Here is a 22,893-nt window from a genome sequence, read left to right on the forward strand (position 1 = left end):
TACACTTTAACTATGACAGACAAAATGAGAGAAAAAAATCCAGAAAATCACATTGTAGGATTTTTAATGAATTTATTTGCAAATTATGGTGGAAAATAAGTATTTGGTCAATAACAAACAAGCAAGATTTCTGGCTCTCACAGACCTGTAACTTCTTCTTTAAGAGGCTCCTCTGTCCTCCACTCATTACCTGTATTAATGGCACCTGTTTGAACTTGTTATCAGTATAAAAGACACCTGTCCACAACCTCAAACAGTCACACTCCAAACTCCACTATGGCCAAGACCAAAGAGCTGTCAAAGGACACCAGAAACAAACTTGTAGACCTGCACCAGGCTGGGAAGACTGAATCTGCAATAGGTAAGCAGCTTGGTTTGAAGAAATCAACTGTGGGAGCAATTATTAGGAAATGGAAGACATACAAGACCACTGATAATCTCCCTCGATCTGGGGCTCCACGCAAGATCTCACCCCGTGGGGTCAAAATGATCACAAGAACGGTGAGCAAAAATCTCAGAACCACACGGGGGGACCTAGTGAATGACCTGCAGAGAGCTGGGACCAAAGTAACAAAGCCTACCATCAGTAACACACTACGCCGCCAGGGACTCAAATCCTGCAGTGACAGACGTGTCCCCCTGCTTAAGCCAGTACATGTCCAGGCCCGTCTGAAGTTTGCTAGAGAGCATTTGGATGATCCAGAAGAAGATTGGGAGAATGTCATATGGTCAGATGAAACCAAAATATAACTTTTTGGTAAAAACTCAACTCGTCGTGTTTGGAGGACAAAGAATGCTGAGTTGCATCCAAAGAACACCATACCTACTGTGAAGCATGGGGGTGGAAACATCATGCTTTGGGGCTGTTTTTCTGCAAAGGGACCAGGACGACTGATCCGTGTAAAGGAAAGAATGAATGGGGCCATGTATCATGAGATTTTGAGTGAAAACCTCCTTCCATCAGCAAGGGCATTGAAGATGAAACGTGGCTGGGTCTTTCAGCATGACAATGATCCCAAACACACCGCCCGGGCAACGAAGGAGTGGCTTCGTAAGAAGCATTTCAAGGTCCTGGAGTGGCCTAGCCAGTCTCCAGATCTCAACCCCATAGAAAATCTTTGGAGGGAGTTGAAAGTCCGCGTTGCCCAGCAACAGCCCCAAAACATCACTGCTCTAGAGGAGATCTGCATGGAGGAATGGGCCAAAATACCAGCAACAGTGTGTGAAAACCTTGTGAAGACTTACAGAAAACGTTTGACCTCTGTCATTGCCAACAAAGGGTATATAACAAAGTATTGAGATAAACTTTTGTTATTGACCAAATACTTATTTTCCACCATAATTTGCAAATAAATTCATTAAAAATCCTACAATGTGATTTTCTGGATTTTCTTTTCTCATTTTGTCTGTCATAGTTGAAGTGTACCTATGATGAACATTACAGGCCTCTCTCATCTTTTTAAGTGGGAGAACTTGCACAATTGGTGGCTGACTAAATACTTTTTTGCCCCACTGTATATATATATATATATTTACTGTATATATATATTTGTTTATTTATTTTTAAACATTGCTGAACCACTGCAGTACCGCCGCGGACCCCCAGTTGAATATCGCTGGCCTAGATCATAGATCACAAAGAATACGATTATGTGGACGGGGGTAGACCTGATCCTAGATCAGTACTCCTACTCTGAGATGCTTTGTGAATTGAAATTGGGGCCAGTTCTTGAAAAGGGAATTGAATATGGGCCCAGTTCTTGAAAAGGGAATTGAATATGGGCCCAGTTCTTAGAAAGTGAATTGAATATGGGGCCCAGTTCTTAGAAAGTGAATTGAATATGGGCCCAGTTCTTAGAAAGGGAATTGAATATGGGCCCAGTACTTAGAAAGGGAATTGAATATGGGCCCAGTTCTTAGAAAGTGAATTGAGCCTCCAGTGGACTAGAAAATCTGTACACGATGAGCGGTTTTCCCAGACCCAGGTAAAGTAAATCCTGGGCTGCAAAAGCAATGCTCAATCGAGTTTTGAAAGTGATTTGAAGTGATGTTTAGTCCAGGAATAGGTTAAATGTGGGTCCAAGAGGAGGAAGCAGCCCTACTGTATGTCCTGTAGCGCTAAGGCTTTACACTGCCCCGCCCTCTGACCTCTCCCTGTTTAATCCTGTCTCATTCCCTTTCCTTTTTTCTTCCTGTAGGTCCGTAAGGAGTTGGCAGCAGTGCTGATGTTTGAGTCCCATGCCAAGGCAGGCACAGTCTGTGAGTGTCATAGTCCTCTGTGATGTTTTTTTTTAACTCTGGTGGGCGAGAGAGAAGAAAGAGAGCCTCACCGGGCCCACATCACCACCACAGTGCTAGAGATACTCTGTCTCTGTTACCATCCTCCCCTCAGTGCAGTATACAACAAACCTGTCCATCAGTGGCAGAACAAATTATTACCCACTTGAATATTTCAAAATCTCTATCTTGGCCAATCAGTCCATTAGATTGTCAGAGAAATCTGTCTGTCGGCAAGCTGACTGAAACACTGAAATGTCAACCGAAAAAGAATACAGATCACCTGCATTTTGCCTCCCGGCCTTTCATTTTTATTGGACTTTACCTGTGAAGCACTGTGCCTACATCCTTGTCTGGTAGAGCTGACTAACTGTTGAGACTGATGTAAATCCTAAATCTCTGTGTCTTTGTGTTTCTCAGTGTTCAGTCAGGGAGACAAAGGCACTTCCTGGTACATCATCTGGAAGGGCTCTGTCAATGTCATCACACATGGAAAGGTAAGGACTTTACCCCATCTTAATTGTGTACAATTCTTTAGTATAGACACTATAGATTCATGTTTGGATATAGAGAATTTGAATTGTATTCACACTACACTTACAGTTAATCAAATCAAATGTTGTTGGTCACATGCGCCAAATGCAACAGGCGTAGACTTTACAGTGAAATGCTTACTTATGAGCCCATTCCCAACAGTGCAGAGTTAAAAAGTAAGACAAATATTTTCTAAATAAAACAGGAAATAGTAACACAATAAAAACAATAGCGAGGCTGTATACAAGGAGTACCAGTACTGATTCAATGTGCAGAGGTACGAGGTAGTTCAGGTAATACAGTATGTACATGTGGGTGGGGTAAAAGTGACAAGGCAATCAGGATATATAATAAACTGAGTACCAGCAGCGTATTTTAAGTGTGAAAGTGTCTTTATTTGTGAGTGTGTGTGGCGTCAATATAAATGCATGTGTTTTGTGCGTGTGAGCGTATGCAGTCTGTGTGTGTTGGAGTGTCAATGTAGTATGTGTGAGTGTGTGGGTAGAGTCTAGTATATGTGCACAGAGCCAGTGCAAGAGAGTTAGTGCAAAACAATAAAGAAAGAAATCATTGAGGGGGTCAATGTAAATTTGTCCAGGTAGCCATTTGATTACAGTTTTTTCCAACTGCTTACACACGTTTTCAAAACTGTCTCCTTTTTTCAAAACTCTACACACAATTCCCAAAACTGCACACACAAAATGCAAAATGCCTCACATCTCCTTCAAAATGTAACACTGCTTTCAAAATGCCATAAACACAGAATGAAGCATTTGCATCAAATGGCAAACACTGCTTTCATAATAGTACATTTTTGGATATACCATGTAAACACTGTTGTTCTAAATCTAAAGCTCTTTGGTCTTTCATAGGCTTATATCTACATTTCAATACAATGTTCTACAGTGAAAGTCATCTGCTGAGAGGGGTAACAAGTACACTGTAAACACCAATGCAATGTAGAAACAGAAAATATTTATTAGGCCAAACATTACTGTTGTATACAGTAGCATACAACAAAACCATAAACATATGTAAACCAAAAGTATATTCTTTAGAATACAGTAAAGAACACAATTGTGTGTGTGGGGTCGGGGGGGGGGGGGCAGTCCACGAATTGGTAGGGGGGGGGGGGGCAGTCACCAGTGCTAAGCTACGCTTCATCTCTTCTCCGGCCTGGGTCTGGCCACAATACTTCGTCCACATCACAAGATACGTTTTCTCTTGCCAAACATCGAGGGAAGTATCTCCTAGCATGGCGTATCCAACCTTGGACAGAGGCAACCTCTATGTCCCCACATGCGTCCTCCATTGCCTGGAGAAGCGGCATGCGGGCATAGGGTTGGCGATCATACACTTTCCAGCGCCAGGCTGAGAAGAATTCCTCTATGGGATTTAGAAAAGGTGAATATTGGGGTAGGTACAAAACTACAAATTGTGGATGGGTGGCAAACCAGTTTTGGACCAGAACAGCCCGGTGAAAACTAACATTGTCCCATAAAACCACAAATCTAGCAGGCTCCTGATCTGGATCAGGGACAAGCATTGTGTAAATTGCATCCAGAAAAGTGAGCATATGGCCGGTGTTGTACAGACCCAGTGTGGCATTGTGATGGAGGACCCCGTTTTGAGTGATGGCAGCACACATAGTTATATTACCCCCACGCTGTCCAGGGACATTGGTAATTGCCCTCTGTCCTATTACATTTCCTCCGCGGCGCCTGGTTTTGGTGAGGTTGAAGCCAACCTCATCCACATAGATAAATTCATGGCGAATTACATGGGCATCCAGCTCCAATACTCTCTGTAACAGACAAAAGGATATAGATGAGTAAATATGGTATGTCTGAAGTACTGGAAGTAGTGTTGCATACATACCTCTACAAAGTCATGTCGCATATTCTTGACTCTGTCAGAGTTTCTCTCAAATGGCACCTTGTAAAGTTGTTTCATCGTCACTCGGTGCCGTTGGAGGATGCGTTGTATGGTCGACAGGCTTACAGCATTGATGTTGTTAAATATGGTGTCATTATTCAAGATATGCTCTCTTATCTCTCGAATCCTAATTGCATAGTTGGCCAAAACCATATTTATAATTGCAGTCTCTTGTACATCTGTAAACAAGCGTCCTCGTCCTCCATGATGTCGTTGCCTTTCCACTCTGTACAGAATTCAAACACAGTATGTGCTCCGCATAGGAACTGTAAACAATGTACAAAAAAATGTAGTACAGCATGATAACCAACCTCATTCATTCAATGCAGTGCAGTAAATGGATGGCTTAGAGTTACAAATGTTTATGCAATACTATGCAGTCATACGTATTTTACAGTACATTACTGTAATGCTAAAATAGTCATTAGATAGTTGCATACCTGTTCTCATTTCTGAAGGTTCGAATTATGGACGCCACTGTAAATCGACTCAAGTTGGGCTGGACTCTCAGTCCAGCCTCTCTCATGGTCAAACCGTGGTTGATCACATGATCAACAAGTGTTGCCCTAATCTCATCAGAGATGGCTCTCCTTCCTTCTCTTCTTTGCCCTCGTCCTCTTCTTCCTCTTCCTCTCCCTCCTACTCCTCTTGCTCTCTGTCCATTGTTGGCATCCATTGTTCAAAACAGGTAATCTGACCTTTGACATATTTATAGGCTTATACTACAGTAAAGCAGTGATTGGTTAGTGATCAGTTAAGCTATTAGTGTTTGCACATGTGAGGAGTGTGTGTGTGACCTGGTGAATAAGTGTAGCATTTTGATTGGTTGTGTTTGGAAAAGAAAAGCAAGTCACTTCCTGTTAGATTTTTGTGTTTTAGGTAGAGAATTGTGTGTAGTGTTTTGAAAAAAGTGTTTTATGCAATTGACAACTGAGTCAAAGGCTGAGAAATATCTTATGGTTTTGGATATTTGGTGTGTAGTTTTGCACTTTGAGTGAGAGGTTTCAAAAATCGTGTGACATGAAAAGATTTTGTGTGTAAGCAGTTGGAAAAAACTGTAACTGTTCAGCAGTCTTATGGCTTGGGGGTATAAGCTGTTAAGGAGCCTTTTGGTCACACTTACATAGTTATACTTTGTGTGTGTGTGTGTGTGTGTGTGTGTGTGTGTGTGTGTGTGTGTGTGTGTGTGTGTGTGTGTGTGTGTGTGTGTGTGTGTGTGTGTGTGTGTGTGTGTGTGTGTGTGTGTGTGTGTGTGTGTGTGTGTGTGTGTGTGTGTGTGTGTGTGATGCAGGGTCTGGTGACGACGCTACATGAGGGAGAAGACTTTGGGCAGCTGGCCCTGGTGAACGATGCTCCCAGAGCAGCCACCATCATCCTGAGAGAGGACAACTGCCACTTCCTACGAGTTGACAAACAGGACTTCATACGCATCCTCAAGGTAAGTTTGGTCACAAACTGAAGATGGGTGCATATCGTATTCATACTGATGTGTGTGTACTGTATGTAAAGTAGATACACATTCTTTTTGATCACAACCTGCTTTTGTGTACAGTACGTACTCTATTCAAATCAATAGCGGTGTGTGGGTAAAATCACTAGGGAAGCCAAGCCAGGAAAAATGTCATACTTCAACCTATGTTGTATAATTGCGTTGTTTGCTCTATAACCCGTTAGTTCATACACCACCGTTACATACAATAAGGCCGTGACAACAAGAAGCCAACAATCACACAGTGGCGGAATAAATTCAACTACACATACGTTTGTTTCCTCACAAAACCAGAGAGCAACATCTGTCCGGTGAAGTCCACAAAGCAAATATTGCATGTAACAAATTCAACTTAAACATGTAAACATCATCAAATCAACAAGGCTATATATGCTTAGTTTAATACATTGAAAGCAAATTTAAAAATACCAAAAACTATTTAGTCTAACCAATGTTGCTAAATATCATGTGGCTGTCCATGGCGCTGATTTCTGTGTGTGTGTGTGTGTGTGTGTGTGTGTGTGTGTGTGTGTGTGTGTGTGTGTGTGTGTGTGTGTGTGTGTGTGTGTGTGTGTGTGTGTGTGTGTGTGTGTGTGTGTGTGTGTGTGTGTGTGTGTGCGTGCATGCGCAAGTAAGTAAAACAAAAAAGTTGAATCACCTTACTTGAACAGTACGCTTTTAGTTTTTGTTTTCATAGGCTACCTAGCTAAATTGCTTGCTAGTCTAACTTCCTCGTATGGTTAACAATGAACCAGCTAAGTTAGCTAGCTAGTTAACGTGAGCCTACTAGGCTACATCTAGGCTACATATTGAACTTCAATCATCTCAGGCCAGTAGCACAAAATGTTAATTTATGGTTAGATCAGAATCGCCATCATAATCATAGGCCTGTCCAGAGAATTAAGACAAAACCACAAATCCAAATCCCCATCTCCATGCACGGCTTAGGAAAGGGACGATTTAGCAAGCTAGCTACTGCAGGACATCAACACAAGTAGACCAGAAACAGACATGTTTTCTGACAATGAGATTATGCTTAGAATGTGATTTGATTGGTGTGAAGCCAAATCCAAAACTGGCCTCCCTTGGGCGTTTTGCTGCGCCAGGACAACCCACAGTTGAGCTCAGCTCAACACTGATTGGCTCATTCTTTTTTCTTTTTCTTATCAAGAGAGGCCAGATGCTTGCTGACATTAATCAATCAAATGCTACAGCGGCAAAATGTCATACTCTTTTGTTCCAGACAGCATCAGATACGTGTGCTACACATACTGAGACAGAGGGGCGCTGTTTCCTTCGCTCTAAGGATTTCTCCTGTGAGATTCAGCCACTTGCGAATTGACTCAAAATTCTGAAAACACAGAGAGACGAAGGATATATTATTTTATAAATAAATAAATAAAAATGGTCAAATATTTTGGGAAGCCTGACTTCCCTTGGCATCCATGAATACACACCAATGATTCAAATATGCCTATTGCATATGCTAAAAGGTGTATGTTTCCATGTGTACCGTGTATAGTGTGTACTGGATGTAAAGTGTGTGCATGACTGTGTGTTTACATTGTGTTTCAGGATGTGGAAGCTAACACCATGCGTCTGGAGGAACATGGTAAAGCTGTGCTGGTGCTGGAGAAGGCTGAGTCAACCAATCCTGGAGGGGCAGGAAACAGCAGCAAGTAAGACACTCCCACCGTTCATATATTATACTGTATAACAACAACCAGTCAAACAAGCACTTCTACATTAATCAAGACCTAAATGAACACACTCCTTCCTCTAAGGCATTCTTAGACCAATGTCATGTAAAACACACATTTTTACTGTAGGATATTAAATGTGCAAGAAACAAGCACTGTTTTAGTTAACAGTGTTGTTAATTGTGGCAGTTAGCTGCCTGCCTATTGTTGATTCAACACAGAAATAGACCTGAACCCTGTTCAGTTGAATAGACTGTGCTTTGTTATCTCACTTCAAGTGTTTTAGCAAACGTTGAGGTTAATCAATGTGATGCTCAAATGGCTGCCTCATTATACTGTTAACCAATGTATCCACCTGTGGCTCTTTCCACACTACACACATACCGACACTCTCTCTCCCTCCCCTCTCCCTCTCCCTGTTACTTCCCCCTCTCCTTCTCCCTCCCCCTCCCCTCTTCCTCTGCCTCTCCCTCTGCCTCTTCTCCTCTCCCTCCCCCTCTCCCGCTCCCTCCCCTACACACTCAGGTATACAGTGATGGCTGGAACTCCAGAGAAGATCCTAGAACACCTGCTTGAGACAGTGAAGCTGGATACTAATGGCAGTGATGCTATAGGTAGGAAACCTGTATGGCTTGCCTTGTATGGGTCCAAACGTTTCTCTACTGTAGTGGCTGGACCCCTTTAGGTCGCTGGACCACTGACATACTCCCACTGTTTTATGTTCAAAGAACAGGAGTTCCTCTTTTAAAACAATCTAGGTAGAAGCAGGAATTCTCCAGGGTGTTTAGGCCCCTTGCTTTTTTTCAATCTTTACTAACGACATGCCACTGGCTTTGAGTAAGGCCAGTGTGTCTATGTATGCGGATGACTCAACACTATACACGTCAGCTACTACAGCGACTGAAATGACTGCAACACTTAACAAAGAGCTGCAGTTAGTTTCGGAATGGGTAGCAAGGAATAAGTTAGTCATAAATATTTCCAAAACTAAAACCATTGTATTTGGGACAAATCATTCACTAAACCCTAAACCTCAATTACATCTCATAATGAATAATGTGGAAATTGAGCACGTTGAGGTGACTAAACTGCTTGGAGTTACCCTGGATTGTAAACTGTCATGGTCAAAACATATTGATACAACAGTAGCTAAGATGGGGAGAAGTCTGTCCATAATAAAGCGCTGCTCTGTCTTCTTAACAACACTATCAATAAGGCAGGTCCTACAGGCCCTGGTTTTGTCACACCTGGACTACTGTTCAGTAGTGTGGCCAAGTGCCACAAATATGGACTTGGGAAAATTGCAGTTGGCTCAGAACAGGGCAGCACGGCTGGCCCTTAAAAGTACACAGAGAGCTAACATTAATGACATGCATGTCAATCTCTCATGGCTCAAAGTGGAAGAGAGATTGACATCCTCATTACTTGTTTTCGTAAGAGGTGTTGACAAGCTGAAGGTACCGAGCTGTCTGTTTAAAATACTAGCACACAGCTGGAACACCCATGCATACCCCACAAGACATGCCACCAGAGTCTCTTCACAGTCCCCAAGTTCAGAACACACTATGAGAGGCTCACAGTAGTACATAGAGCCATGACTACATGAAACTCTATTCCACATAAGGTAACTGATGCAAGCAGTAGAATCAGATTTAAAAAGCAGATAAAAATACACCTTATGGAACAGCGGGGACTGTGAAGTAACACAAACATAGGCACAGACACATGCATACACACACATGATAACATACTATACACACGTACACATGGATTTTGTGTTGTAGATATGTGGTAGTGGAGTATGGGCCTGAGGGCACACACTCAGTGTGTTGTTAATTCTGTAATTAATGTATTGTAATGTTTTTTAAATTGTATAAATGCCTTAATTCTGTCGGGGGGACCCATAATAATAAATACAAATACAAAACACACTATACTGTACCAGGATGACCATACAGTAGCTTCACATCTGAATCCTCAGTCAAACTTTAAAGATTGTTTCTGGTTTCATGGGAACGGTTTGTTTTGGTCACTCACATGAAACAGCCAACAAAGACAGAAAAGAACAGGCAGAATCAGGCCAGGCACATTCCTGGAAATGTATTTTATATCCGCTCACTAAAAGCCACCAGATGACTCATTGCGCCTGTGTTTTTCAGGGAGGAAGTGGATGGGACACAAAGTGGAGGGACACAGAGTGCCATTAGTCCTTGTTAGTGAGTTATGTGTTGTTCTGTCTGTGCCCACAGATCCCTGTGTGAGCGACTTCCTGCTAACCCACAGGGTCTTCATGCCTTCCAGCCAGCTTTGCCCGGCCCTGCAACACCAATATCCTTTGGATGATTATGATGATGGTGGTGATGATGACGGTGGTGGTAGTGGTTGTGTGATGATGATGATGATGATGTCCTAAGCTGTGTCTATTTCTATTTACTTACACTTTGTCTCTAAGAGGATCACATACCCAACATTTGTGGTTGTATTTTGAATCTGTGTACCGAAAAACAAATTAAACGTTTAAATGTTATTAAATTAAATAAATAAAACAAATGAACATAATTAAACCAAAGCATCCATCTTCTCCAAAAAAGCAGCTCAGACAGTGGTCTAGGTCTAGAATAGCTGTGTTAAGCTGTTGTTCAGATGTGTTGGTTCTCTTCCTTATCCCTGAGTGCACCTACCATGCCGAGCCTTCTGAGGGCTCAGATCTGGAGAAGGCAGCCTATGCCCTCAACACCAAGCAGAAGATAGTGAAGTTGATTTGCCAGTGGGTGGCGCTGTTCGGCCAGCTGCTCAAAGATGACCCCATCGCTGTAGACTTCCTGGAGGTGACTGAAGGGGGTAGTGCGATTCTCTATAACCAAACACATATTCATAGATTATATATGTGGTATAGATATAGAGTATAAAAAATAGCCTTATATCAATGTTATCCAAATATCACACTCTGGAAAAATCTGTTATACAGTAAATTTTGCAGTATATTGTATTGAATCATGGCCTGTGTGTTGTTTCTGTGTGTTGTGACCATAAAAATACTATATACATTCAGTGTTTATACATAGAGTGTTTCTATGCATGACAGAGGCTGGGGGAGGAGGTGGCAGGTGACTCCCGTCTGTCCAGTATGCTGAGGGAGCAGCTCAGAGACAGGAGGAGAACCAGAGTGTGAGTAGTAACACATTTTTATTTATTTTACCTTAATTTAACTAGGCAAGTCATTTAAGAACAAATTCTTATTTTCAATGACGGCCTAGGAACAGTGGGTTAACTGCCTTGTTCAGGGGCAGAACGACAGATTTTTACCTTGCCAGCTCGGGAATTCGATCTTGCAACCTTTCGGTTACAAGTCCAACGCTCTAACCACTAGGCTACCTGCCACCCCATTACCCAGGGTGCATCTGAAATGCACAACTTTTGGGCCCATAGGGTGAATAATGGAGGTCAAAGTTCAATATATTTTGGGATGGATAGGATGGAGCCTTGTGATCACAGGAATGTGAAACAAAAGCAAAAGTCATGTTCTTTCCTTTACAGTCATATTGATAACATTATGTAGTATCGTAACCAAGCCAATAAGAATATTTCTGGAATCTGGATTTGAGATTTGAATTAGTTTACTATAATTTTTGTATTTTTCAATATCTTTCCAGGCTTGAGAATGAACTCGGTTCACTGACAAGAGTAAGTTGAACCACATTAATAAAGGCTCATAAAGGTCATTCTTGCACACACAAATAGATCTGCATCTCTGTTTATTACCACATGACATGCTCTCTTTACTTAGACAGATTGGGAGATAGCAGAAGAAACAATATAACTCCAACCTTTATAACACAGCATGTTAGTCTTCAGAGCTGCTGGAGCTAAAAGTTAAAAGATTAAAAGCATAAAAAACATAGAGAAATTAAAAGTCACACTTGTGGCTGACTTACTCTGTCTATTGTTTGTTTCCAATAGCTTAACCATCAGTTTGACTGGTTTTCCAGTTGTGAGGAGCCAGTGGGGAAGTGTCTGCCAATCAGATCAAAGGACAAAGGTCAGTGAGACTACTACTACCATAGATAGCATGGTAATAACTATGTCATGAATAGCATGGTAATGACTATGCCTTCTCTATAATGACACAAAATGCACAATTAGCCTTTTTTCTGTTTATTAACTATTGGTTAACCATTGGCAGCCCACTGTAACCATGAAATGTACTTACAGATGGATCAATGTAAATGGTTGTTGCTATACTTTGTTTTAAATGTCCAATGCAGATGTTTATAAAAAAACTGAATATCAAATAATTTCTGGGTAAAAATTAAGTACCTTACTGTGATTGTTTAAAATTATTAAACAAATAACAATTTCTGGGAGGGGGGAGGGGGGAACTGAAAACTAGCTGTTATTGACAGAGGTTTGGAACTCTCTTTCTTATTGGTATATTAACTCATTTACAACCTGAGGATTTCACCAGGCAGGCTAAAACTCCATCCCACCAAAACAGGCTGAAATTTCAGGTGGTCTTTTCAAACAGCTCTTACACTAAAAGGGCATTATCATAAGTTTCACAATTTCACAGTTATTCCAACCTCATAGTATGGAACTATATATAAAACACAGGACAATCACATTTTTGACTGCACTGGGCCTTTAATGCTTAACTTCCTTTCCCATGTCTCTGTGTTTTCTCTCCTAGTATTGTATGAGATCTTCCGGCCAGACCATACGTCAATCACTCTGATGCTGCCGGTGAACACCTCTGTTCAGGAAATGATGTCATCGCTGGTAAACCCAGGAGACCACGCCCTGGTCAAAATGAACTCCATGGGAGGTGCGTGGCTATTCTTTCTTTTTCCATGTCATCTGGAAGCAATATGAAGCCCTTTTCTAAGATACAGCTGTACACGATATTCATTATTTCCCTTTCAGTTTGTACACTTGGTACAATACTCCCTCCTTCAGGCAAGAGCAGTTATATTCATACCTTTACGATTTTGTATATGTGCATGTTAATGTCTTGTAACATGTCATTTGAGATTGAGTTTTATTGAGAGAGTGTGTAACTCTCAGTGAGTGTTGATGTTAAGTTGGGATGTGTGCCTCTGAGGTATTGTGTGTTAAAGGGTTTGTCTTTGCTGTATCATAGACAGGGCTCAGCTGAAGCTGGACGCCACAGCAGTCTACACCTCCCTGGGGCTGAATGAGAGACTGTTCCTCTGCACTGCCAGCCAGGTGGAACAACTGGTGAGTCCTAACCTCACCTACAATCTACACCTACTCTATAGTCTCTCATGGGTGCTGAGATTACCATATATAACTTATCTATAACTTAAGAACTACACTGCATGGTGAATCAGAGAAAAACATCCCCAGACTGTCATCATAGCATACCGTTCATAGATATTTGTGTGATTTCATGGCATTATTTATGGTGTTTGTTCTCTGGCACCTTGACAGATGCCCCTGAAGGAGCAGCAGGGCCCTGATCAGAGCACCATTGACACTTTGGAGCAGATGTGTTCCAAGGACATCGCCAGCCAGCTCACCAACTACGACTGGGAACTGTTTACTGCCATGCATGAGGTAAGGAAGGAAATGAGGTGAGCCCATGCCAGAGCTTTGCCAATGTTATGTAGTGGAAGTTATGGATTTGGGACCAGCAGGATAAGAGTTAAAAGTGGAGAAACTGTGACGTATGCTTGCAATGGGCGCTTGAGTGGGATCATTTGCTGCCCAGCTTTAAATACTGAGTATCACCAGTATGTACCATTTCCCTGAATAAGGGGCTTAGTTAATAAGAATGAGGTAGAAAAGTTTGAAAATGTATGCAGTCTGGTTAACAGCATCTGCTAAATGACTCAAATGTACATGTCTATTAAGGGTATGACATCTATCTCACATGTGGGTATGCACTGTGGTGGGTAGCTGGTTTGACAAGGCCTGGTGACTCAGATGTGAGCTGTCTCAGTCTGTCTCAGAACAACAATAGCCCTGATTATACTCTAACGTTCATCATTCGTCCTGATCTTGTCTTGATCTTGTCTGTTTACACTTGTAAGATCTGATCACAGTTAGTTAACAAAATGTATTTGAATCGTCTACACTTGTCTGAAAAAGTGGGCACAGGACACATTTTAGCACCAGGTATAAACAGGCCTAAAGGATTCACTATCTGTCACTCAGGCATGTGTCTGAGTCATCCTCTCTCTGGTAACTGTTACTGCAGCATCATATCAGTCATCAGGTTGACTCCTCACCTGACACACTACTACCCTGTATTGGCCACGTGTTCATCTGACACACACACCTCTTTTTATGCAAGTTTATTTAACCAGGTTGTCCCACTGAGGTCAAAATACCTATTTGACAAGAAAATCAAGTTCAAGTCAAGTTCAAATGTTAAGCCAAATTGAAGGTTTAGTCCATTGGATGGTTGCTTGATATATTTACAAAAACGTTGAATCTGTGTTTAGTGTGCCACAGTACATATGGATGGTAAATGAATGTGTCTCTCCCACCAGGTGGAACTAGTGTACTATATATTTGGGCGACATAAATTCCCAGGCGCCACCACAGCTAACCTGGAGCGTTTTGTGCATCGCTTCAACGAGGTGCAGTACTGGGTGGTGACGGAGGTGTGTCTGTGTGCTGACCTGATGAAGAGAGCCATGCTGCTGAAGAAGTTCATCAAGATGGCCGCCATGTGAGTCTCACTTAAATTAAGACACAGTTTACCTTGTAACGTGCAGATTAATGACTATGTTATCTTAGGGGTAAATATCCCTACAGAGCAGTATACTATATTGGTTATTTTGTACAATTACACACTATATACAAAAAATATTCAACATACCAGCAGAAATCATGTTTTCATATCCAGTTAAAATATTGGTAATGTCTGTAGACACTGGTGCTCTAATAACCATTTTGGTCATGTATGTGTTTAGTCTTCCCACAGCTGTTACTGGCTGTGTTTCCTGTTTCAGGTTGAAGGAGCAGAAAAATCTCAATTCGTTCTTTGCTGTGATGTTTGGTCTAAGCAACAGTGCTGTACAGAGACTTTACAAGACCTGGGAGGTGAGGCCTGCTGGGGACAATGACCTACATTTTTAGGATCGCTTATAATAACAATGTATTTTATTTATAACATGTGAAATGGATATCAGAGGAGTAACAGTTGTTGTTGTTGACAGAGAGTGCCGAGTAAGACGAAAAGGGTCTATTGTGCCTACGAGAGGTTAATGGTGAGTGAGTTAATGTGTACACGCTTTATAACAAAGTGTTCTACTAAATGTCATAGATAACAACAGGTGACACCACAGGCCACTTGTCAATCCCTCCCCCTCATTTCCACTGTGTGTATGAATCATGTTTTCCTTCCTTCGTAATATGTGATTTTTTTGGGCCTATATTTCCTGTATAACTAGAGCTAATGGAGAGGTGTGTGTATTTCTCTTAATATGTCAGGATCCATCACGTAACCACAGAGCCTACAGACTGGCTGTGGCAAAGCTCAGTCCTCCCTACATCCCCTTCATGCCTCTGCTACTAAAAGGTAATAATGCTTTGTTAGAAACCTCTTATGATAATTGTAACATTCAATACCTGAGTAAAGTCTACATGACCCTATACTGAGCCAGTATGTTGTTCTGTTCGCCAACTGTTCCTCTAGACATGACTTTCATCCACGAGGGAAACAAGAACTACACGGAAAAACTGGTCAATTTTGAGAAAATGGTGAGTTGTCTAGCCTAAATATCAAATTCTTACATCAGCCCTTGTGTCCTCTTTTTGTCTTGTAAACTATTGGCTAAATAAGCCGCCTTTTCTTTTCACTGTTTCAGCGCATGATTGCCAAGACAGTGAAGATCGTTCGAGGGTGCAGAAGCACACCTTACGGTAAGACAACAAAATGAAAAAGTTGTAGAATAGAATGGGAAAAGGACAATGTTGGGGCATGGTGTTCACACTCGATGGTTCTTTGTCCTGCAGTGCCTTCCTCACCTCAGAAGGGACTCGCAGACAGAATGTTTCTGGAGGCGCCTTCCATTCGGCTGTCTACATGTATGCTATGCCTCAATGCTTAACTCGTTTTCCACTCAGAGCCTCAAATGAGATTAAGTACATGTAGCTCTTCTGTGTTAGGTGTTAAGAAACAATCTCCCTCTTTGTCGCTTGTCCAGATTCGGAGCAGTCCCTCCCTCTCCGGAATCCTAGCAACATCCGCCACTATGTTCAGAACTTTGAAGTGATCGACAACCAGCGCAAACTGACACAACTGTCCAGGGGAATGGAGCGCTGAGAGCTGAACCAGACCAGTGTATAAGGACTGTATCTACATAGCTTTGTGTATAAAGACTGTCTAAAGACTGTGTATAAAGACTGTCTATAAGACAGCCTGTGAATAAGAGGTTGGCAGGGGAATACACACACCTCCATGGTCATACTAATCCACATGCAAGCTCTTCTATAGACTCGTGTGCATGTCTGGTGTCAAGAATGGAGGACTGTGGATGTTTCTGGCCTGTTCAGTATCACACAGAGCACATTCAAGAGAAGCAGCTGTTTGGACTGCTAATCAAGTGACTAGGACCTGAGGAGGGATCAGACTGGCAGTATCTAGTGACCCCTAGTGCCTTACCAGAGATATTGCTGGTCCTGTGACTGCTGTTTCTGATAGTTTTGCGTGCTGTGATGCAACACTACACTCCGGAGGAAGAAGTGCATATATTTGGCATTAGCCGTTATTTATACGATCATATGTATAGCAGACTACTTGTATGATAATCTTATGGTTTCACAAGTGCCATATACGGGTTGGGGCAAACGAGACGGTGTTGGCTTAGATTGTTGACAACATGTAAACTATATTTAGTCTCCAATGTTTTTTGAAAACAAATACATTTGCACAATGAGCACTTCTCTCAAATACATCGTTACAGTTGTTGGTTAGCTAGCTAGCGAATTTTTGCCTTATTAGCATTGATGTGACATCAGTCAAAACACCTCAAAACAAGACATGGTATCAAGAACAAGATTAAACTAGTTGAAACGAGCCACCTACGATTCCCCACTGGCAGCTTCTTGTCATTGTTGCTAGCTATCTGGCCATTCAGAATCACAACACAGACTTCTGCCCCATTGACGCGTGTGCATCGTTTTCATGACGTTGTTAGCTAACGCCTTGATCACACCGATAGTCTTTTGCATGAAATAGTACGCAGCAGCATCATCTGGATGTGTGCAACAAAGTTCAACATTCATTTTTTGCTACTATTTCTGTCAAGCCGTCGACGCATACAGTTTGGCGCATACGTTCGATAAATCCAACGTATGTACCACACAGAACGCACTGCAACTGCCTCTGCAACGCAATGCTGTAAGGCAAACGCAGCGTTCCATTTGAAGTGAATGTGCTTTTGGTGTACCAAAATGCCAAAACAATGTTGGTGTGATCGAGGTGTAACCCGTCTACATAAGCACATACAGTAGAGCAGATATATGCTATAGAATGTAGTTATGGAGTGTTTTGACCTTTTTTCACTTTGTAATACAACTTTCATGTACAATAAATAGTTTAGCAATCAGCTATGTTGCCAGAACGCATACACAAATGTGTAAAACATTTCATACCATGTACGTTTATTTTTTCTAAATAAATTATTTTCAGAATGATGTGTATTCAATCAAAGCATGAAGTCAGAGTTTGTAAAAATGTATTTTTTTTAATTGGAAATGCAAACCATAAAATATGATACAAATGATCACTGAAAGACTAACACCCCCCCAATATGAGGAGAGTAAATTTCACAACAAGCAATTATTTTTTATTGGATCTAAAAACATTCTCCTTGTCAGAAATATATTTACAACTTTGGTAAAAAGGAGAAAAAATATAAAAATTGGGCCTAGAAGACATTTAGAAAAACAAGGATAAACTCAGTGTAGTCTCCTGCTGTAACCACAGAGGATTATGTTTAAAACATCCTCAACATATAAATAACCCTAGGTTGAAATGTTCAGTCTGGACACTACCATCATACAAATACTGTTCAAAACAATATTTTACGTGTAAAATGGATCCACTGAGAGGCATTAGCAGTCTTTGCACCATGAATCTTGATAAAGCTCTCTCATGAAAAGCCTAATCGCAGAATGAAATCACCAATATCACCCAGGGGGCATCACAGATAAAAACAGATGTGTAACACTATGGCTGTGTTTAGATAGCTGATACAATTGAACTGCACATACATTATCACACAAGTAACATAGGCCAACTCGAGTTCAACTCAGAAGTTTGATGGAGGTCGTTATATATTTTTTTACCACTGATATCTAAAATATTGATACTAAAGATTGGCTAGTTATAGTGATGGAGCAAAATGTAAGTGGTCAAAACGTGGAAAAACCTAGAGAGAAAAAATCTGACCATAACGTCCCGACCACGAGAACAGTTTATGTATGGTTGATGTCTCACACTCATCACTAGATGGTAGATACAATGGGTTAAGCACAACTCCCCCGGAACAAAACCAAAGAAAATAACAAAAACTGCAAAAAAAACTGAAAACGATATTAACCAGAGTAAATAATATTGCACGTACAAACAAGTTGATTTTTGTTCCCAATGCCCAGTTGCTATTCCTTTACAAGAGGCACAAACTGATTTTACAGTACAGACATGTATGTACATGCATGTGCATCGTAGTCTCTCTATTGCATTAAATGAATAGCTACTCTGGTCCTAGCTGTCCTAAACAGCAGTCTCAACCTATCCTGAGCACAAATTGTAGTGGCGCTATGATCACCATTACTGCTGGACAAGTCTACCCTTCTCTAGTGATGCAAGGGAGGAAGGAGCGGACTTAGCAATGGGAAAGATCTCTTTGATCGACAAAACATACACAGACAGGAACATGCACACATGAAGTCACACACACACACACACACACACACACACACACACACACACACACACACACACACACACACACACACACACACACACACACACACACACACACACACACACACACACACACACCTCTCATGCACAGACTATTTACATAAAAACATGACAAATAAATGAACCCCACATATTTTCAGTCCCTGGGTGAAGCTGCAGCATTGTGTTGGGAGTGCATTTGGTACTCATAGTCAGTTCTCTTTATCCATAAGGGCATCAAATAAAATAAAACAATCAACCGAAGTGAAGATGCACACTAAGCACACTAAGATCGAGGTCAAATGTGTAGGGACTGGACATTTGGCCATTTCCCTGACACTCACATGGAATGAGCCCTGACCTGCTAGCAACCCACTCAGAATGTACTGCAACTTCCCTGATCTCTGTTGGCAACATACGATAGGTATATATTGACTTTCAAGACATCATTACACACCAAGGCTGAGGATATACCTGGATGGCCTTTGCTTCAACCCAATTTCCATACTGCCTCTTGCAGCACAAGCAAAGTCTGGACAACCTCGCTTACAAGTCACCAGCCAGAGTTCTGGCAAAGCACCACACTGTTTCAAGCTGTTAGTGAGATCTATCTCACAGGCCCATGGTGGTGGATCCAGTCAAGTCCCAGACGACTTTGAGGCAATGCTTTCATTTGTCACAACGAACATGGATCAACACGACGTGATCAGTAAGAGTTCATGTCAAACTCAAAGGAAGATCAGTCAGTCAGTATCCTGTCTGTTTTTGGCATCTTGTTAGTCATCAGTAGATTTAGTTTGTGTGCAAAACAACTGAACCAAGCACTGCATGTCCACCACTCAGAAGGGGGCAGAAGCCATGTAGATAGGCTCCTCTGTTTTATCTAAACCTGACAAACATTACTGGAGCACTTGGGCTCCACTTACATCTTACATAAAACAATAACAGAAGAGACTGTAAAAAATCTTTGGTAGAAATGTTCATATATAAAAAGTCAAAGTGTAGAGTTTGGCGACATGAGACAGACACAATCATCTGTCTATGGGTAGAAGCCCTGATCATGCAGTTTTCAGGTCTTTGGTGGGGAAAGTATCAGCTGTGATTCTTTAATGCTACAAAAAGGAAGAGAGAGGTATTCACTCCCCTCAACACCAGAAGAAAGATGTGGCCATCCCGTTTGAAGCACTGAGCACAACGTTTGTACTTTTTAGCACCAAAACGAAGGCAGTTAAAAAGACAACCATTATTATCTTTCACACGGATCCAAGAGAAGTAAAAGCTATTTTAAAAGATGTGGAGGGAGAAACCAAGCGTCTTCCTCCATCCTGGGCTTATCAAGGGCTCCCATTCTTCATCTTCTGTAGTCACTAGTCTTGGACTTCAACTCAAATAGGATCAGTAAGTCTAAGGCCTGTTTGTCTGACTGTGACACTGAAGTTCATCTTGGTGATCGACCCCAACCTGACGACAACAAACAAAACAACACATATTAAATTAAAAACATTCATTTGGTTTGGAGTTCTTAGGGTTTTCGTCCTCTAGTGCAGTACAGTGGAGTTCCAGTGGTCTTTTCTCCTCCTCTTCCTCACTCTTCAACTGCAGTCTGATCCTCTCTGGACATTTAAATGAACCATGTTTCTCTGTTGCAATCATGTGGGTATCTAGGTTTCTTTGGTTCTTTTAGCTTGTTTTAATCCTTCTGTGGTGTTTAGGCCTCAGACGTAGCATGGGGCTTGAGTTGGGCCTTCTCCATAGCCGTGCCGTAGGGTAGCGACCTCTTGAAGAAGCCAAGCTGGGAAGGAGAAATAAAAAAGACAGAAAAAGTTTGAACTGAATATAATATTTATAACATCATCTCAAATCTCATCTCAAAACCTGTCAATGGGGTTCTAGTCTCTCCAGCCAGACTTACATTTAGGCCTAGAGAAGGCTGAGCTAAGAGCAAGATGAGGTTTGGCCTGAGACTAATAAGTCTTAGTTATAAAGGCAAATACGGGACGTTCTTAAGAGATGGAAACCGCCCACTCTGCCTGATGTTAACATCAGCACCATCCTGACCACTCACTTTGTACAGGACGTAAATCACCAGTGCCAGCAGAAGAAGTCCAGCTAGTATGGCCAAGATGATGATCCACATTGGCACGGAGTACTGGCTGTCCGGCTTGTTCCACACCACCGGGGTCACCACCTGAGGAGGGGGCAGAGAATTAGTCATGACCACCACTTATACTATAATAGCCTCGATTCCAGGCTTCCTGCAGTTTCCCAACAGCGGAGTGATGTGCAAAACTTTGGCATACTGTATGGTAATGCATGACTAACAATACAGTAACACATAGAGGGGTTTGGTAACATGGGTGTATTGCACATAGACCTACCTTTTTAGATCCACTTGGTAGCTCCTTGGGTAAGATGGCATAGGGCATCTTGATCACACTGAATCTTGCCAGGCACTCAAGCACATACCCTTTGTATGCTCTCTGAGGATGGAAGCAAAACAACAGGAACTGGATCAGATTGGATATTCATTGTGATTCTGCAAATAATTAGTGTAGGAGTACTGGGAAATTGCAGCTTGTATATGTGTTAGCAAGGCTAGAGTGTGGACTGGTAATGGGTGCACTTTGTCTTGTATCCAGTAGGTGGCGGTCATGTGCTACAGAGAGATGCAACTCTATTATCAGACCGGCTGTCTCTCACAAAACCCCTCTGACATTCCAATCCTATGAGAAGCCACGACCACCAGCTAATGAATTTTCAATGCACTCACACATAGGCTTTGTGTGTAAGGTCTCTCACAACTGCTTCTGTGGACAGATACCATCCAGCTCTAACTAAAACACTACACACACACACACACACACACACACACACACACACACACACACACACACACACACACACACACACACACACACACACACACACACACACACACACACACACACACACACACACACACACGACTATTGACATTAGATTTTGAATTATACTCTCTGTTAGCTACCATTTTCCCTTCATTTGGGCCAACTATTTGAGACAGTACACACTGGCAGAGTTTAGCTCTGAGCTAGCATTAATACTGACATCTAGTCAATACAATCACATGTGTGAGTCTGACTGGTCATTCATCTTTCACAGTCTTGAATTTGAGGTTTTGAGTGTTGATTTTTTTCTTTGTAGATGCTTAAAGGAATCATTCTGCTTATACTCAGCCAAACCTTGACATGAGAAAATACACAGACAACAACGTGAACGGAGACAGTCCGGCTCATGCAATCAGTGCCAATGTCATCTGGTAGAAACATGCATCTACATGTGCAGTGAGTTTGAGGGGAGGCCAGTAGTTCTGCTGGTTGTTTTTAATCTCTGCATCTGAACCTGACCAAGATCCACTCTTCAATCGCCATATTAAAAAGGTATGTAGTGGAGCAATTGTATGCAGAGTGGTTGGTTTCATCTCCTGTCCATACGGTACGTACCTCGATGAAGGTCTCAGCCCAGATGCGTGAGCGCACTTTGAGGATGGCGCTGGTCCCCTTCTCCAGAAGACCAACCTCACACTGCAGCGTCCAGCATTCTACATTAGAGCAGGACTAGAGGGAGAGAGGGAGGGAGGAAGAGAGAGAGGGAGAAGGAGGGAGGAAGAGAGAGAGTGTGTTAAGACTTAACAAATTACATAAAATATGGCATCATTTGAGATATGCCATGCAAAAACTGCTGTCCTCAGCAAGGAATACCAAACGGCTACAAAACAAACTTAATTTGACATTCTGTCAGGCTTAACTTAACAGTAATTACTGTAAGTGCATGAATTAAAAACTGACGTGAAGGTCAGTAGACGGGGAGGAGGTGGGTGGGAAGAGCAGTAAGGGCAATGTTAACTCTGCAGGCCAAATAAATAGAACAAAGAGGTCAATGTTATGATCCAATGCAGGGCTGCTTCCAATTAGAAAGATTGAGTGAATGTCATGAGACTGTAAAAATCCAGCATGCAGTCGACACTCAACATTATTGCC

General features: G+C 41.9%; 2 protein-coding genes across 8 annotated transcripts in view; one reads left to right on the top strand and one right to left on the bottom strand.

Moving 5' to 3' along the window:
- Positions 1-17,601, top strand: part of rapgef3 (Rap guanine nucleotide exchange factor (GEF) 3) — a 43,563-nt gene extending 25,962 nt beyond the window's left edge. For 3 of the 7 annotated variants that reach the window (XM_071347760.1, XM_071347762.1, XM_071347761.1), the window contains 21 exons: positions 2,199-2,259; positions 2,698-2,774; positions 6,038-6,184; positions 7,811-7,914; positions 8,461-8,549; positions 10,185-10,263; positions 10,613-10,763; positions 11,021-11,103; positions 11,589-11,619; positions 11,896-11,974; positions 12,623-12,757; positions 13,073-13,170; positions 13,384-13,509; positions 14,448-14,629; positions 14,874-15,003; positions 15,120-15,170; positions 15,394-15,481; positions 15,599-15,663; positions 15,771-15,825; positions 15,919-15,990; positions 16,110-17,601. In XM_071347760.1, coding sequence (XP_071203861.1) covers positions 2,199-2,259; positions 2,698-2,774; positions 6,038-6,184; positions 7,811-7,914; positions 8,461-8,549; positions 10,185-10,263; positions 10,613-10,763; positions 11,021-11,103; positions 11,589-11,619; positions 11,896-11,974; positions 12,623-12,757; positions 13,073-13,170; positions 13,384-13,509; positions 14,448-14,629; positions 14,874-15,003; positions 15,120-15,170; positions 15,394-15,481; positions 15,599-15,663; positions 15,771-15,825; positions 15,919-15,990; positions 16,110-16,228 — 2,022 coding nt within the window. In that variant the 3' untranslated portion in view covers positions 16,229-17,601. The remainder of the gene's footprint in view (positions 1-2,198; positions 2,260-2,697; positions 2,775-6,037; positions 6,185-7,810; positions 7,915-8,460; positions 8,550-10,184; positions 10,264-10,612; positions 10,764-11,020; positions 11,104-11,588; positions 11,620-11,895; positions 11,975-12,622; positions 12,758-13,072; positions 13,171-13,383; positions 13,510-14,447; positions 14,630-14,873; positions 15,004-15,119; positions 15,171-15,393; positions 15,482-15,598; positions 15,664-15,770; positions 15,826-15,918; positions 15,991-16,109) is intronic. The other 4 variants (XM_071347763.1, XM_071347764.1, XM_071347765.1 and 1 more) reach the window with 3 other exon arrangements.
- A 30-nt stretch (positions 17,602-17,631) lies between these two features.
- The window catches only part of itga5 (integrin, alpha 5 (fibronectin receptor, alpha polypeptide)), a 64,341-nt gene continuing 59,079 nt past the window's right edge, over positions 17,632-22,893 (bottom strand). Inside the window, exons 27-30 of the mRNA XM_071347759.1 lie at positions 22,357-22,470; positions 21,253-21,354; positions 20,940-21,062; positions 17,632-20,666 (exon numbers count right to left, since the gene is read on the bottom strand). Of these exons, the coding sequence (XP_071203860.1) occupies positions 20,583-20,666; positions 20,940-21,062; positions 21,253-21,354; positions 22,357-22,470 (423 nt within the window). The 3' untranslated portion in view covers positions 17,632-20,582. The remainder of the gene's footprint in view (positions 20,667-20,939; positions 21,063-21,252; positions 21,355-22,356; positions 22,471-22,893) is intronic.

This window comes from Salvelinus alpinus, chromosome 17 (genome assembly GCF_045679555.1).
Source record: "Salvelinus alpinus chromosome 17, SLU_Salpinus.1, whole genome shotgun sequence".
Lineage (NCBI taxonomy): Eukaryota > Metazoa > Chordata > Actinopteri > Salmoniformes > Salmonidae > Salvelinus > Salvelinus alpinus.